General features: G+C 40.1%; 3 protein-coding genes across 3 annotated transcripts in view; all 3 read left to right on the plus strand.

Moving 5' to 3' along the window:
* Positions 1-6,160, plus strand: part of LOC118408254 (zinc finger protein 572-like) — a 9,194-nt gene extending 3,034 nt beyond the window's left edge. Inside the window, exons 3-7 of the mRNA XM_035808912.1 lie at positions 258-1,583; positions 2,694-2,861; positions 3,484-3,664; positions 4,078-4,283; positions 5,066-6,160. Coding sequence (XP_035664805.1) covers positions 258-1,583; positions 2,694-2,861; positions 3,484-3,664; positions 4,078-4,283; positions 5,066-5,401 — 2,217 coding nt within the window. The 3' untranslated portion in view covers positions 5,402-6,160. The remainder of the gene's footprint in view (positions 1-257; positions 1,584-2,693; positions 2,862-3,483; positions 3,665-4,077; positions 4,284-5,065) is intronic.
* Positions 6,161-8,165: 2,005 nt separating this feature from the next.
* Positions 8,166-15,616, plus strand: part of LOC118408253 (protein O-mannosyl-transferase TMTC3-like) — a 31,578-nt gene continuing 24,127 nt past the window's right edge. Inside the window, exon 1 of the mRNA XM_035808910.1 lies at positions 8,166-8,350. The gene's annotated coding sequence lies outside the window, so the exon portion shown is untranslated. The remainder of the gene's footprint in view (positions 8,351-15,616) is intronic.
* LOC118408249 (THAP domain-containing protein 10-like) lies at positions 12,508-15,612 on the plus strand (the record flags this gene model as incomplete). The annotated part of the gene is made up of 7 exons (XM_035808907.1): positions 12,508-13,152; positions 13,562-13,588; positions 13,866-13,898; positions 14,152-14,230; positions 14,377-14,554; positions 14,698-14,993; positions 15,509-15,612. Coding segments are annotated over exons 1-7 (1,317 nt in total), but the record flags the coding sequence as incomplete, so codon positions are not given.

Here is a 15,616-nt window from a genome sequence, read left to right on the forward strand (position 1 = left end):
CAACATGGCCAGACCACCCGAGTTGACATACTTGTAGCTCTGATTCATTGTCCACACCTCAGGTTTAACAATAACATACATAATGTAGCTGAGCTGCTGAGGTAGTATATCTATATTATTTCTGTTTTCTTAAGTCAGGATGGCCCATCTCAGAACCATAGCATTGCTTTCCAGTAGGGCCATGGAAGTGTTAGTAAACAGTCATCTGTCATGTTCTATCCATCTAATATCTGTTGTGTTGTGTTCTGTAAGTACAGGCTAAAATCAACAAGAGCTACCATGATGACTTCTCGAACAATGACCCAACACCCTACAACAGCCTGGTTGTGTCAACCACTGACAGCAAGGCCGAAAACAGCGGCCCAAGTCCTCTCAACTACGCCTTGCGTCTTAACGACAAACCTATAGCTGAAGAAGGCCATCAGTCATGGATTGAAGAAAGAAAGGAATACGATCATTCCACCATTTTGAATAAGGAAACTTTTAATGGGGATACAACAGATCTTTGTGACGCAAACATTTCAAGACATAGCAAGTCTAAGATGGCAAAAAGAAAGGCGTGCACCCAAAAAGAAAAGAGGACAGCTTTTTTGAAGGCAGTTCTAAATCACAACCAAAGGAGAGTGAATAAGAATTCTTTGAAAGACTCTAATGTTGACACTGACTCCATTCCAATCAACCTGAGTTCCAAGATGCATGAAGCAGAAGGCTCCACCGCCGAGGTGTTGCCAAAAAGTGATAGTGTATGTTCTAATAGGGAAACAACAGCACAAAAGGGATATGTCATAAACAATGGTATTTTTGATGTTGAAACAGAGGGTGAACATGACAACTTTTCATCAGGAAACGAAGATGAAGGAAGTGACAAAACAATTTCTAGCAACGGTGTTAATAGTATAGACAAAGGAGCAGAAAATGAAGAATCAACCCTCGATGTCATTCTCGATTGTGAGAGTGATGACAATGAAGAAGACAACTACTATCCGTGCAATGACAGCAAAATAGACAATAACTCTTCCCTATCTGACTTCATTCCTTTCGACCCTGAAATTACTAATGAAGGTGCAATATCATACTGTGACAATCAAATTCCTGCGCTCACTTCCAAGCTGCCACGGATCCTAAAATGCCCGTACTGCCAGTATCTGGCAATGAAGTCTTCCCACCTGAAAAGGCACGTACGAAAACACACGGGGGAGCGACCGTTCAAGTGTCCTCACTGTAAATACTCTGCTATGCGTAAGGAGCACCTCCTTCGCCACTTCGGCTTCAAGCACAAGGAACTGTTACGAGTTTCGTGCCGGGAGTGCCGCTACCGAACCACCGACGAAGAAAGTCTGAACGTTCACCTGAAGCTTTCCCACCCAGAAATCTACAACCAGGTCTACAAGTGTCGGCAGTGCGAGTTTGAGTCGCCGCGAAAGTCTCAGTACGTGGAACACACCAAGGTTCACCGTGTGTGGGAGTGTCCGATCTGTAAGTACAGCACGCAGGATTGGATGACGTACAGACAACACAAGCGCTCGCACACAGAGGAGAGGCCATACACGTGTCCGATGTGTACATACACCGCAAAACTGAAGGTGAAAGATGAGATTTTCAATTCTTACATTATATTGACCTTTGAAGCTATACCTAACACTAGTGACAGTACAAAGCGTTAGGATAGATGGGCAAAAACTATTTTGAACAAAAAAAGATAAATGTTTGTATGCCAATTTTATGGAACATTACCTTCATTCTCCTTTTTCCCTCATTATCTTGTCATTCATGATCCATTCATTTATCCCTCCATCTCCATCTATATCTTCTCAGAATCAGATTCAGCCCTCCTTCATTCCATCCCTCTATCCATCTATCCACGTTTGTTGAAGATTTAGACAACTTATAAAATGGCTACATTGACTATAATGACAACGATGGACAAACAAGAATATTTTCTTCAAAGACACTAATAGCAACGCAACTGATACAAGGAAAAACTCTGAGCCCATGATGTACACTGAAATGCTCTCAACTTTTAAACTTTTTTTTTAAAATATTTTAAGGTGTGTTTTTTTAGACTAAAACTGTTGTATTTTCATGTGGTCAGTACCAATTGCCCTAGTCTAGATCTAGTTTTAGGTATTGTGGGGCCGCGTAGCACAACTGGTAGTGTATTTGGCCCGTGACCGAGAGGTCGCCGGTTCGAATCCGCCTGTCGTGTTGCCGGTCTTGTGCCCTTGGGAAAGGCACTTTACACGACTTTCCTCACTTTACTCAAGTGAAAAATGAGTCGTCCCTCGGATAGGACGTTAAATGGAGGTCCCGTGTATGGGGAGAGCCATACCCCATGCACGTTAAAGAACCCCCACGCGTGCGATGGTGCGGTGTGCGTTGGTGCAAATCCTTCTGTCGGGAGTTGGTGATTCACTTCAAATCACCCGGATGGAGGCCTGGCGAACCTCTGTCTCGTATCAGCCACGTGGTGAATTACATCATTCACCCTGACGGGAGACCTGGCGCATCCCCGTCTTGTAATTAGCCATACGAAAGGGTCTGTCACCCCGTAAGGGGCGGTATAACCCCGTCGTGTGTAAACATGTGCAAACATATTTGATCACGTCGACCGATGAGATCTGTCCAACAATGCAGACTACTGACGGACAGTATTATTTTCCACACAACTTTCAATCCTTGCCTTTTGTCACTAGGTGGATCTTGAGCGACATATCCGTGCTCACACCGGCGAGCGTCCCTTCACCTGTCCGCAGTGCAGCTACCGTGGAGCTCGGAAGGACAGCCTGATCCGACACATGCGTACACACACCGGAGATAAACCGTACAAGTGTCCGCTGTGTGACTTTGCCTCTGCACAACAGGTAACTAAGTTGTATGCACAAAATTCGATGATTTCTTCAAAAGTTTCACCCTCTTCTTGGCACTGCACTAAGTTGGTTGAGTAAATACGAGGTGGAAATAAATTAAATGCTAACAAATGATGATGAGCATTGGTTGTGAAGACTTCAATTGAAAAGTATGACACTGTTCTGGTGTTGACTGTTGTGTAATGGCAGGGTGTTTGGCCTGGGACCCAGAGTTCCCAATTTAAAATCTGCTGGCATGTCACCGATCTTGTGCCATTGGCACTTTCCGTACTTCACCTACTTCTTCCTGAAAAATCTGAAGGGAAATTAAATGGAGGTTCCATGTTTGAAGAGAGCAACCCCTGAAGCATGTTAAAGAACCCACCACACTTATCAAAAAGAGAAGGGGTCCTACATCCAGCGTGAGTCAATCAAACCTTACGGTCTAGTCTCCCCCCCCCCCCTTCTTTGTCCCTGATCCCCCCTCCCACACTTTGCCCCTGATGGAGTTACTTGGGGGTGTTACTGATATAGGGATGTTGCATAACACATAATATATACTAAGTAGTTTTGCTCCAAAGATTTTGCCTTTATCCTTTTCGTTTCATTTCATTTATTTCTGCGTGTGTTTCCACAGGGCCATCTGGTGACCCATATCCGGACCCACACCGGGGAGCGCCCCTTCACGTGCCCGTGCTGCGACTACGCCTGCTGTGACCGGTCCAGTCTAGTGAAGCACGTCCGGATCCACACCGGAGAACGACCCTACAAGTGTCCACACTGTCCCTTCGCAGCCATCCGCAACCAGGACCTGAAAGGTACAATAATGTGTACAAGTTACAAGATCTGCTTTGTAGGGGTAAAGAGAATTTGATGTTTTTGCTCTTGTATTTGGGGCTTCTTTTTTTGCAAATAGTAATTCATCAAGCCCCATGCATATAAAATTTTCCACCAAAACTCAAATCATTGACCATTTTGATTACCGTTAGACCTGTGGCTAACCTGTAAACAAGTGACCACCTCAGAGTCTACATAAGTACCAAGGCAATGTGACCACTTCTTGTCCCTCAGATATTTTTCCCCCATGGACAGATGGATTAACTTAATAATTAAGAATCTTGTCTATAATGACCTCCTACATGTATCTACATTGAACAGATTTTATTGATCCTCTGTGGTCTTCTTAGTCTTTGGCTGCACAACTGACAATAAGTAATTTGTTTTTCCTCAGACCACATCAACATCCACACGGGAGAGCGACCGTACAAGTGTACCCAGTGTCTTTACGCCGCGGCTGACCGTTCCACACTGCGGACACACACAAAGAAGCACGACCGGAAAGCCCGCTTTGCCTGTAAACAGTGTGAATTTTCCTGCGCCTGTAAAGCTACGTTGGTCAAACACCTCAAGAAGCATAAAGTGACAAGACCATTCAAAGTAAGTAATAATAATGTGCTAATACTGTATTGCAATACTGTAAATCCATTTAACTTCGCGAGGATTTGACTTTGTGGTAGCTGGAAAAAGACTTTATGTGGTGTTTGTAAGTTCACGGTGAAGCAGCCCCCGCAAAAACTGCGAACATTAAACCACCTCGAAAGTTTCTGCATTTACAGTAGTAGTATGGTTCTGTTCTTTTGAGCTGCTTTAAAACACAACAACCAGCCACAAACAAATAAAACTGTCCACAACCAAATAATGTGGCAGCCAGAAATTTTTGTATAATCTTCAAAGGAGTCAAATAACTTGAAATCGTTGAATATGCCAGACTTACTGCAAGTTTTCCATATGTCCCTGCACCAGTATTTAGAATGTTTTTAGATTGTCACACAAGGTCTTTGTCCCAATATTGTACTCTGTATATATATATTATGTTGTCCTTGTTTATTTGTGGTCAATTGTGTCGAGAAACCCCTCTTTTGTGTTTGTTTGTAATAAGCTTTTGATAACCGTATGTCAAAACTCACTCTCTACATTTGTACATCAAGCTAAAGTGACAGCTTGTAGAAACACTTATAAGAAGAGTGATGGATGTCACTTGAAATGTTTGGAATGAAGTAATAATCAAATCATTACAGAGGTTTAATCAGTTTTTCTCATATTGTTTACCTCGCATTACCTGTAATTTAACCTACAGCATAAAGTGAAATTACTTGAAGCATGTTTGTACATTAATTTCAACTAACCTTGACAATTAAATCAATGCTCTTCTTCCCCAGTGTTCGGAGTGTGATTACACAACTAGCAACAAGGCCTGCCTTAAGAGACACCAAAAACAACATGACGTAGACACGTTATCATGCAAGATGTGCGACCTTGAATTCAACAAACAACAGGAGCTGATCACCCACATTGCCACCCACATCAAGGAAGACCCTGAGCGCCCCCCTCCCCAACATGGCGGCATCAAGACAGATCCAGATGCCCAGGATGACCTTGAAAACCAATTGTCTTTCCAAGATGTATCAGATACAGGGCTGGAAGATGTAGGGTTGCCAGTTGTTAAGCAAGATAAAGATGTACCCAGAATATCACGACAGGTGAAAAAAGAGTAGATGACACCTTTTAAAACACCTGTTGAGGTCAAGGAGGACTTTTTAACATGTAAAACACATTGTACAGTATGTTGTCATAAAATTTGTGCATTTTCGCATAGTGTTTTGTGCGTATCACATAAGATTCGTACGAATTACATAATGTTTGTGCAAATGCTTTAAGGCAGCCTGTTCAACCGTTTCAGTTGCCTCTAATGATCATTGATATATTTATATTTACATGGCAAACCTGTATATATGTATTATCAATTAATTAATTAAGATAGTCTAGATAGCAAGACAATATTATTATGCCTTTCTTTCAATATAAGAGACATTTAAGAGTGTGAGAGGCAACATCGCTACATTGAAATATAGTAAAAATTCGCAGTGAGGAAATTTATGCAATAGACAGTACATGTACATGACTGTGCATATTTTTTTGTATTTTTTAGACAGAATGAGGGAGCAAAATAAGGATTGCAGATAAATTTGATTTAGCACTTTAGTAGTTTATGGACTTCAGGTGTGTTACATGTACAATGTAAATGAAAATCAGAATGAAAATCATGTGCAAAGTGTTACCACATATATATTATATATAGACCTATTGTATATTATTCCAACACAATGAAATAATCAACACTTTTAAATGTATATACCAAAAGTATGCTCATGTCAACTAGATAATTAAAATTATAGGTCTTAGGCCTGGATGAGTTGCAAACTTTCATTTCCAATTGCAATATTTCTTTTTGATGGATATATCAAGTGTTTTAAGGAATCAAGAAAAACAAATATCCATAAAATGAAGGTCATAATATTTTTAGGAATGTACATGCAGCATGATACTTCATTTTAAAGACATGCGAATGGAGCTAGTATATAGAAGGGTCACATTCATGTTTTGATTCTAATGTAAAGAAATTAAAAGAGAACAAAACTCAGACTGAAGACAAAGTATGATGCTTTTTCGTTTGCTAGTAGTGCAATACGGCTTCACTACGGCTCTTGTTTAGGCAAGCACACTGGGTTACCCCTACTATACTCTTTTGATAAGACTTAGTGTGTTGGGCTCTTTTATGTGAGGTTTCGAGAGGTTTGATGCTTGGGGTTTACACCCGAGGCCGCCGGCTTTATGTCACCATCTGAAATGACGAGTGCAATCCTTTACAACATGTCCAAGCTGGGGATGACCCTAGACATTGCTAGAATTGCACTCCGGTTCACGGAATTTAATATAGCAGGGCTACATCATCTCTTACACCACTAGGACATGAATGCAGTACTGGAAAATATAACTGACAGTGTGAAAAAGGTATAGCATGCTATTTTATTCCATTTTCAAAACATTCCTTCCATGTGCAAATTTGAAACTGTAAATTCCAATGAACGAATATGTTACATTTATCTGTGTGTTTTGTTTATGTTCTGTAGAAATATTGATTAGCAAATTGGACAAAGATAAGCTTAAAATTTAATAATGTTACAATAACCTTATACATATTAGATATGCATTGTTTTTCCACTTTGATTACATATTCATTTATTCTAATCATTTTGTTTGAAAACATTTTTAATATACATTTGTGTGTACTATGTATGCATGAGTTCTCTATATAGATGCCCAAGTATATAATGATTTTACACAGTATATATATCTGATTCATGCAAATCTTGTTCAATCACAGATTTGAACATGACTTGTTTAATTACTGATTTTGATAAAATCATTACATTTTAGCAATGGTCTTGTTATATCAAATATAACGTCTTTTGATTTATAGGTATATATATATAAATATATATATTGTATAAGAATTATATAATCAAAGCTGCTTATGCTGAATTATGAGTATTGCCAATTGTATCTAATAACAAATATTTGCTGAGTTTATATTTTGTATATATGCTTACTTTTATAGTCATTTATGTCTATTATACATATATAATGCTATATGTTATATACCCTTGTTTGGTGAAGGAAAAGAGGAATAAACGCAATTGTGGCAATGGAAATTTATTCATTGAATGATGACTCAATTAGCAAGGCTTAAAATATTGGAGGAAGAAGTCACACATGGGGAGGGGGCAGTGTTACACCCCTATATGTTCCAACACATCTACAAATGTAACCCTGATTGTATATAGGGGCGTCAGGACATAGTGGTAGTGAAACATAGAGGCATTGAAACATATGTATAGGGGTGTCGAAACATAGTTGTATTGGAACAAAGGGATGTCCCTGTTTGAGTAAGCTTTCAATCTATCTGCCCAACTGCTAACTCATCCATCCATTCTAAGATGATCACTCCCTCTATATCCAGCTGCTCAGCCATCCAGCCATTCATTCTTCCACTACTTCTGTCTTTCTGCTCACCCATCTATCTATCCATTCTTTCACTCTATCCAGCTGCTCACCCATCCATCCAACCCTTCTTTCACTTCCTCTATCCAGCTGTGCACCCATCCATCCATCCATCCATTTTTTTCACTCCCTCTATCCAGCTGCTCACCCATGCATCCATTCTCTCACTCCCTCTATCCAGCTGCTCACCCATCCATCCATCCGTTCTTTCACTCCATCCATCCATCCATCCATTCTTTCACTCCCTCTATCTTCTAGCCAGCTGCGTATTTACCTATTCTTTCACTCCTTCTATCCAGCTGCTCACCCATCCATTCGTTCATTCTTTACTTCAATCAATCATTCAATCAATCCATTCGTCCAATCTTTCGCTCCCTCCCTCCATCCATCCACACATTCCGACAGGTGCACAAACTCACAGGATCTGGAGGGCACTACATCATCATCAACATGGCCGCCGGCCGTCCACCGTAAAATCAACTTTTCTCGTCAACTTTTTGTTTATTTTCGTTCCTACCATGTTTTCTGTTTCAAGACTGGACATGGCAGCAGCAGGAACGTAGTGCGAAGTAACGACGAAGCGACTCGAATGATTGTCTAAGGTAAGAAAGCTTTTGAGGGCATATTTGTAGCGGTATAAAATAGTTCATTCCGTGCCCCCCTCCCCACTAACTTTTTACGGTAAAAAGGCGTAACAGAGCCGTTAACAAGTGGCGATTGACACAGACAATAACTTTTTTCAACTGCTAAGAATAGGATCTAAAAGATACAACATCTTTTACTTATGCTGTATGTTTTTAAGTCTTTATACTGGCATTTTGAGCTTGAAGTTGGCTGTTTCGTAGCGAGTGGCTTTGATGTTTTGAAACTCATTTGGACAGCTGTCCTTGGCCGTATCGAGCGGGCATACCGAACTGTCTCGCCGGGGGTCATAGTTTGCCTAAACTGACCACAGGTCCGGAAATACTAGTAGGTCAAAGGAAATCTCTCTTCATCCTTGATCCCAGTCTTGTACTGTAGATATTGATATTTGTGCAGAGGTATAATAAATTTCAATGCTCACAGTTTTACGAATGAACTTAAACCATGAGAACACAAATGCTTGTTCTGTTTTCTGCCCACCCACCCTATAACTTACATGTATGAAACAAGAAGCACTGTAAACACTCCCACAAAATTAAATCTCCGCAAACTTAAAGGCTTTTACAGTATCCATCCAACTGCCTATGCTTGAACCATCTTATTCCTGACTAAAAAATTAATTTGTTGCCATACTGTTGCACAGTCTGTATGATATTATGAAGATAGGATAAGATAAAGTTGAATTTCAGGATATTGAAGTTTTCTTGTTTCACAACCACATAGGACCGCGTGGCGCAATCGGCAGCACGTTTGACTCAGGCCCAGAAGGTCCTGAGTTCAAACCCAGCCGTGTCACACTGACTCACAGATCTTGTGCCCTTGGGAAAGGCACTTTACACAACTTTCCTCATTTCACTCAAGTTAAATTTGAGTATATACTATAGGCTACAAAAGTCTTCAGCAAGTTGAATTTGGTAGCCTCAAAACGAAAGAAGAAGAACCACCTAAGAAGCGTCTTTTACCTTTACGTTTCAATGTTTATGACTATCAGACATCTTCCTCAGAGTTTCTGACTGGAGTTCTGCTTCTCGCGGCTATTTGTAGCCAAAGTATAATGAAGGTTACCGTAGTGCTTTTGTGGCGAGAAAACTCCAGTATCCTATCCTTTACCAACCTGATGATAATTATTTTCGGAAACAAGTTGACTGTACAGAAATACTTAACTGGACTCCAGGGGTCCTATATATGCTCGACATATTCTTACAAAAGCCTGACAACTTGTATCAAAATACTGACACAAATTCCACTCACTTTGTAAAGTAGTGATGGCATGCTTACAATTTTCATTATTTTTCTCTTTGTAAAAACCATGGAAGTTTGTCGAAACTGTTATGGTAGCGTCAATTTTAGATATGAAGTGTAGTTTTGTACTTGTAATGTAGTAGCTACGATATTCACATTTTGTCCATCTGTATTCATATCACAATTATGATGGAAAGTATGGTACAAACTTGTCTGTGTTATGGTATGGCTGTCATAGAGCTTATGTTATGAATAATAGCTGTTTGACACCATTATTGATTTTCTAGAGATTTGGATTCTTTGCCCGTACATGTGAAATACCTCAGTCACTGATCGAAAAAGGTTTTAGATCAAACTGCAGCAATATCTTGACACGAAATATTTTTCCCATACGCTGTATAATTGTGCATATTTTCTTCTTTGTATTTCTTTTTTTACCAGTTAATCAAGAAAGGATCGAATGTCTGTTTGAGCCCCACTAGGAATAACATTGTTGTATGGGCATGGGTACCGGTACAGAAAATTCAGGTACAGGTACGGTCCAGGTCCATAGGATCGGGTCCCGGTCCGGACCTGGACCTACACATGTAATTGTCTGAGAAAAGCTGTAAATGGGCGATACTCAAAACAATGGTCCATTTCACTACTGTTAGGAATCTGTATTGTGGAGTATAACTGACTCCCACTGGCATTTTAGAATCTTATCTTCATGTAAACAATAATGCTTTAGTTTGACTTTAGAAACTTTGTAGAAATGACTACTCTATTCTACTTGGCTCTTGTTATTTCCTTTGGTAGGCAAGCCCCAAAACGTGTGAACACCTGCCAATATAATCTGTTCATTTTCAAATCGCCCCCCCCCCAAAAAAATACCTGTTGAAATATGGAAGATGATATATCTAAAGACATCTGACAGTTTACAAAACTTAGTAGCTGTGCTAACTTTCGTACTGTGTTAAGTTATGATCCCCTCTACTGTATTAAAACTGGTTTGACAACGTAGATTGCAATCTGAAATGACTCTAATTACTTAGACTAAAATTAGTCTAGTCTATAATCCCTTTTGACATGTATGTAGGGCACCGATAACTTATCAGTTCATTAAATCAACAACAGCCCACCACCTCTTGGCATACGGGTTGCTGAATAACATCGGAAGTGTTTGTACGAGTTTAGTTCACTCTAGTTAATGATTATCATTAACAGGACGGATAAACATAGCCGACAGTGATATCTGGTGTAAGTATGTGATCTTTGCACTCTAGATCTATATGACCTTTGTAAGGGCAAGGGACAGTGTTTGATTGATGTTACCGAGTGTTGGGTATGATAAACTTTGCTCTATAGCTTGTAAATGTCAGTCTATATGTATAAATACATACATGCCACCAAGTACGAAATGTCATTGTACATGTATATATAGAATACAACACGGTGTATTCCGTATCACCCAAGGTGTCAGCCCGACCGCGGGTCGGATCGCCCGTTGTTGTATTCTATTTATGTCATACCCACCTGAGAAAACACCTGTTTTGATGCGAAATGCGCCAGAAGTTGAACAAATTTGGTGCCCTCGAACAAAAAAGTGTTGCAACAGCAATGTTCCAACGTCCGAATCAGGTATTCGAATTGCCAACCGTGCCGTATTCAGCCCGCTCAAAACAGTTTGATTTATTCAAATGGAGCCTGTGTGATATGCCTTTCGAACCTATGCGATATGGAAACGTATGGCCCGGTCCGGAACACTGGTATCGAACGTTTTCGCGTCACAGGTATGACATAAAATATTTTATTGACTGTTGAATATATTGAAAAAAGGAAAAAGTTTGCTGATGGTATTTGAAATCGACCGGTACATGAATTAATGCGGTTGCCTGCATGTTTACAGAGAGGGTTAGCGAGTAAGTGAGTGAGTGAGGGAGTGAGTGAGCAATGAGTGAATGAGTGAGTGACCAGTCAGTAGTAATAACTATTTCAAAAGATATACAAAATCATTTGAGACTTTTACCAAGGATTTTGTTATGACGACATGTATCTGACATATGCAAAATTATGCAAATTAGGTCATCATTTGCATAATTGATATCTATGTGCAGAATATGAGATATCAAAACCAGAAGTTATGGTACAATAACATACTGGTAAGGGGGCCATAATCTATAGCATTTCAAGAATTATGCACCTACCCAAAGACCAAATGAAATAACAATCTATCCATTCTCTAGTTATCTTGTGAACAGACATAGTCAAATCCATGAAAAACATACAGCAGTCACTACAATACCTCCGTTTTACTTAGGTAACAAATCCCAACTGAACAAACCTAGCTAGTTCCTGTCAAGAAACATGTCCTTTCCCATGGGCCAACCTTTTTGTGTGTGTAATTATGGGGGCAGGACACTGTGTTTGAGTCAGGCTTTTTGTCTGTTTGTATTGCCAGCCCACCCATTAATTGTTTACAGTCATCCATCTATGTTATGTTTTACATGGCCCAGTGACCAGGCCTGTCCAGCTGAAAGCACAACAGATGTAGTGTGTTGTAGGATGTGAAGAATGACATGCCAATTTTACTTCTTGGTTCTGGAACTTTTGAAAAGTTCTGCATGTCAAATATGCTAGAAGATTGAACATATTCTATTTCAAACCGTCCCTTTTAGGATCGTGAAAGAAAGGAACTCATTTAAGACAGGTCACCAAATTCCACCCAAAATTTATGAAATTGTCTGTTCTTTTTTAAGTAATTTAACACAAGAAAAATGAAGTAGTTATTAATAATTAATAATCTGAGAGCAATGTGGGAAATTTAAATAGTGTTGCTATAGTTTTCTCTGAATGGAATTTTGTGTAGTTTGGACTTCTATTAAGCTTTTGTTTGACTTAAAGCCCCCATGCAACGGCCTATGCGAATTTTGAGAAATAAATGAGGCTAACCATGTGTAACACGGAAATAAAGTCCTTCTTGACGAAGCGCCACCTATTTTGCACGCACAAAGCAAAAACTGCACCTCCGGCTCACATTTCTCAAAAGTGCGGCTGGACCGGAAGTGACGTCACACGGGGCATTCCCGGCACCGCGGGAAAAACATCAACACTTTTGCAGACGACATTTCTGTCTCAGCGTCAACTTTCACTTCCTTCCTTGTTGTTTCCGTCGTTATGTAATTTTTTCGTCATGGTTAAACGCTGTGTGGCTTTTGGGTGTAGTAACACGTCTCGGTTAGGTTTTAGTTTGCATAAATTCCCCCAAACTCCGTGGAGACGTCGTCAATGGGAGCGGTTCGTCCAGCGCCGAAGAGCACAGTGGACTGTAGGTGCCTGTTCCTACCTTTGCAGCAAACATTTCTCCGTGAAACAGTTTTATGGCGGGCTTGAAAGTCAATTCGGGCTGGACAGGCGGGCCAAGCTGCAGAAAACGGCCTGTCCGGATATCTTGGACGCGGCAGACGCAGACGGAAGTGCCGGGCGAGAAGGAGCGTCGTCTGCTCGCCGGTCAGCTGTCGAGAAGCTCAACAATCACCGGGTAGGTGACATATTCCAACGAAATAATATCAGATCTATGGTAAACGACGAAAAATATATAAAAATAAGATATTGGTGTGTGTTGTATGTTTGAACAAACAAATAAAGGTAGCGTATCTACGAAATTAAGTGGCCCATGGGGGAGGGGGGCGCCGGCAAAATATGTAAACAAACATGCCTACGTCACGCTTGTTCCGTGAAACGCTGGCTTAAGTATGGGGTTAATTACATGACATATATCAACATGGCATTCACTGTCATCATATTTTCTGTTTTTGTAACTGAGCCCGTAAAAATGATGCACTCTGAGCTTACTTTAGTTTAGCTGATGTCTTAAATGTCATGTTGTAGGGTTATATTTTGTAGTTTTCTAGTTTGTAAATAGTTCTATCCCTTCATCTTTCATACAGATAATTGCCGACCTGCTAGAGGATCATGTAAGTTGTTGTTTTCTATAGAATAAGTTTTGACAGGTTAGTCATAAAGTGCAGGCAGTCTGGAATATACCAACATTTCTATTTTTGTTATTCTTGATGTATTGTGTTACTGAAAATGAACACATGTGCAGTACTTTGTTGAAACAATATTAACTACATGTATTTAATGAAGAGGTCATTAGTATTTCTTGCATTGCTTGGATGACAGTAGGTTTGTACCTACAATGTACCAAACAATTAAATTTGCAATAAAATTGTTATCATCAATTTGCTGTAGGAGAGTGAGGCAAGAGGCACTGTTGAAATTGAGGTACTAGTAAGTGAATTACAGATATCTAGATAGCAACTCGTTTATTTTCTGAGACAATCTTTTTTGGTGGCCGGTTTTGAATGTAACATGATATAACGTTACATACTGAGTTGTTATGGCATGTGATTGTTCATCAAGATATGTATCACAAAATTATTGTCATTTTATTAGAAATATTATGACAGATGCTTCATGCCCACCATTTTTTGACTTAATGATTATGCAACAAATCATAAATTTTCTCCATATTAAGGATGAGCAGCTAGAAAGTGCACAGGATGCTGGTCACATGGATGTTGGAGTGCAGACAAAACAATCAGTCAGAAACCAAGGTAAAGATTATGGTGTAGTTTGGTTTATAACATTGTTAAAATGTATTGTGACAACTATTTGGGAATGGAAGAGTTGGTCAACCCTCTTTTTCTTAAACCTTCCTAACAAATTAAAATAAAGCACTTTCTTTTCTTCTGTATTACAGGCACCCAGGTTGCACCAGGAAAGGCTGATGTGGGTATCCAGTGTATGCTGCTGTGCCCAGAACATCATACCCACATGCAAGAGGATGAAGAAGAGGAGGAAGAGGAAGACGAGGAAGAGGAAGATGATGATGATGATGAGTACTTCCCTACAGAGGAGGAGCTCTTGGGGGCTAAGAGGTTTGCCATGTCAATTTTGTAAAAACACAATACTATTATAGTTCCCTTTCTCACTGTAGCCACAGTTGTCACTTTTTCCCTCGTAATATTATCAGGTTTATTTACACAATCTATTCTTTGCTTTCATTGCCAAATACATGTAGTGATGATGAGGACTTTGACCTTGAATGGGAAACACATGAGGGAAACACAGACACACCACCGCCACCACATCGTGAGAGGAAGTACCTTGTGTTTGAAAGTGCTCTGCTACAACTCTTTACCTTGTGTCTGCTTTGTGGCGGAGCAGTGAACTTGACACTTGACACGGCAGGCTCTTTCTTGCAAGTGACACAAGTTTGCAAGTTATGCAAGTTTGTGAGGAAATGGTCTAGCCAACCATTCATCGGCAACACACCGGCAGGAAACCTCCTGATGTCAGCAGCTATTCTTTTTGCAGGTATTATGATTTACTGTTGTAAGATGTATTACAACATTCATCTTTACCTCACATTCTATACCGTTTGTTTCTTGACCGGTGCAATGGCCTAGTGGTTAGAGTGTTCGCCTTGCATTCGGTAGGTCGTGAGTTCGAACCCCGGCCGGGTCATACCAAAGACTTTAAAAATGGTACATGCTGCTTTCTCAGCTTAGCACTCAGCAATAAAGAGAAAGAGTATGGAAGTTAAACACACATCACTACTAGCGGACCAGCCCCCTGCTGTAGTGGCATAGTGTATGTGTGGCCCAAGGGCTACTCGAAATGGAGATGGGCGCCACCCCAAAAGCATCTGCACAGATGTAAGGGTAACTTTAACTAACTTAACTTATACCGTTTGTAAAGTGTGGCTTAAATATAATTCTAAAACTGTTAAGTACATAAAATTTATAAACAGTTATATATGAGAATATTTGAATATAGGAGAATATTTCCAGTCATTGTCACCTAACAGTAACAAATCAATGTCTTTGTAGGTGCAATTCCCAAACAAGCGCTGCACATGTTCCGGCATTTGAGTTGCCAGTGTGTCTCCATCACGACTTTCTTCCGTCATCAGCGCCTTTACCTGCACTCTGCAATCC

The sequence above is a fragment of the Branchiostoma floridae genome, unplaced genomic scaffold, assembly GCF_000003815.2.
Source record: "Branchiostoma floridae strain S238N-H82 unplaced genomic scaffold, Bfl_VNyyK Sc7u5tJ_1562, whole genome shotgun sequence".
NCBI classification, from domain to species: domain Eukaryota; kingdom Metazoa; phylum Chordata; class Leptocardii; order Amphioxiformes; family Branchiostomatidae; genus Branchiostoma; species Branchiostoma floridae.